The 2,513-nt window shown below is 40.4% G+C and overlaps 1 protein-coding gene across 1 annotated transcript; it reads left to right on the forward strand.

The window, feature by feature from the left end:
• On the forward strand, positions 1–939 carry LOC101957200 (olfactory receptor 10D3). The gene has a single exon (XM_005339504.3). It carries the CDS (start codon positions 1–3, stop codon positions 937–939), a length of 939 nt encoding a protein of 312 aa, XP_005339561.2.
• The last annotated feature ends 1,574 nt before the right edge of the window (positions 940–2,513 follow it).

Consider the following 2,513-nt stretch of genomic DNA (forward strand, 5'->3'; position numbering starts at 1 on the left):
ATGGATTTGAAGAACAGCTCTGTGGTGACAGAATTCATCCTGTTGGGAATTCCACACACGGAGGGGCTGGAGACTATACTTTTTGTCCTCTTCTTGCCCTTCTATGTATGCACCCTGTTGGGAAATATGTCTATCCTGGTGGTTGTCATCTCTTCCACTCGCCTTCACACACCCATGTACTTCTTCTTGGGGAACTTGTCTGTGTTTGACATGGGTTTCTCTTCTGTGACCTGCCCCAAAATGCTGTTCTACCTTATGGGACTGAGCCGGCTCATCTCCTACCAAGACTGTGTCTCCCAGCTCTTCTTCTTCCACTTCCTTGGAAGCATTGAGTGTTTCTTGTATACTGTGATGGCCTATGACCGTTTCACTGCCATCTGTTACCCTCTTCAGTACACAGTAATCATGAACTCCAGAATCTGTGTGGCCCTCGCTGTGGGCACATGGCTTTTAGGGTGCATTCATTCCAGCATCTTGACTTCCCTCACCTTCACCTTGCCATACTGTGGTCCCAAGGAAGTGGATCATTTCTTCTGTGATATCCCAGCACTCTTGCCCTTGGCCTGTGCTGATACTTCCTTAGCACAGAGGGTAAGCTTCACCAACGTTGGCCTAGTGTCTCTCATCTGCTTTCTCTTAATCCTCGTGTCCTACACTCGAATCACGATCTCCATCTTGAGTATTCATACAACTGAGGGTCGCCACCGTGCCTTCTCCACCTGCAGTGCTCACCTCATTGCTATCCTCTGTGCCTATGGGCCCATTATCACTGTCTACCTACAGCCCACACCCAACCCCATGCTGGGAACTGTGGTTCAAATTCTGATGAATGTGGTAGGACCAATGCTGAACCCTTTGATCTATACTTTAAGGAATAAGGAAGTAAAGACAGCCCTGAAAAAAATATTGCACAGGACAGGACACATTCCTGAGAGTTAGTAAGAGTATTAACAAAGTAAATGTTAGAGTCAAGATGAAGTATTTTCTTTTTCTTTCTCAACTGCCTGGAAAAAGAGCAATTCATCACCAACGTTGTTCTTCCATCTATCTTATGCTTGACCTTGTGCTTAATTACTCTGTTTGAAGGTACCTGGGCAAATTGGGTTAGCTCCTAATCTTAGGATAATGAAAAGTATTGTGAGTATTATACACACACACATACACACACACACACACACACACACACATACACACACATACCCTTGAGTCTGTTTTCATTTCACTACAAACTAATAATGTGACTATTAGTGTGATAAAACCATGGTTCATCAAGTCAGATTACCAGATTTTTCAAGTGGTTTTCCAAGTATTCAAAAATCCCAGAACAACTGAATTGATTCCAAGGTTTCCATATTAATGGTAGTTAATGAGACTGCTCTTTTATTTATTTTATATATTAGATTACTGGGCAAGAGTCCACTAAAAAAAATTGAAAGCCTCTGGACCATGCCATCCCTATGGTACTTTGTAGGACTAAAACCATAACATATATTCTTCTTTCTACATATAGATTTCAGGTTCTTCAACACCTAAATTTCAATCTTACTCCTCTGAGATTCTCTTAGGCTTTTTACATTGTGAAGGCTCCAACATTCTCTTTATTTGCCTACCAAAAATATCTGTTATTTACAATAAAAAAAGACCCCAGGTCTGGGGATATAGATCAGTGGGAGAGCATGTACTTTGTGAGATCCTGGGTTTGATTCCTGGACCCATAAAAACAAAACAAAGTGGCAACAACACAAAAACTGTGAAGGAAATATTTATGATTAAGCTTACCCCTATATAACCTCCTTTTTTGGTATGCATCAAAGCTAGCTATTTTGTTTCACAAATGGTCACACAGAAGCCCTATGAGGCTAATGACTGACTCTGCAGTACCACATTGTTAATTTATTTTAGCATAATTCTAATAACCAGATGAGCAAAAAGCCACAAGAAAAACCGGGTGTCCCTCTTAAAACATGTTCCCATAGGAAAATGGTTCCACCACAGAGGATCAGATAAAGAGATGTTCTGTTTTATTGAATGGGAAGTCTCATGGTCAAGAGGATGTGACCAGGAAAGGCTGAAACTTTGAAATCCGTTGCTCACAGGCCCATTGATCATTATCACAGAGTTTTAAAAAGTGCTATCAAGCCTCTCTAGTTAGTTGCCTGAATATTAAGATCTGCTTATTCATTTTCCCTGTCCACTCTGCTAAACTCTTTAACCTCCTCCAAATTAATAAATATGATGCCTCTTTTCCCTCCTGGATTTTATAGAATTATCCTGTGCTCTCATCAGATCTTTTCTGTATCTTGAATATTTCTATAGGAAATTTGCTCTGTATGACGGTACTTCATTATCCCTCAAAATTTCATCTCAGGAGATGACTTTGAAGAAAGGTAAATTATTAGATTTGGGTTCAAAGACGTCTATGTCTTAATTCCAGGAACCTGTGATGATATTAAGCTAAGTGGCAATAGGAAATTAAAAATGCTCATGGAATTAAGTGGCTAACCAGCAAACCT

The sequence above is a fragment of the Ictidomys tridecemlineatus genome, chromosome 4, assembly GCF_052094955.1.
Source record: "Ictidomys tridecemlineatus isolate mIctTri1 chromosome 4, mIctTri1.hap1, whole genome shotgun sequence".
NCBI lineage: Eukaryota > Metazoa > Chordata > Mammalia > Rodentia > Sciuridae > Ictidomys > Ictidomys tridecemlineatus.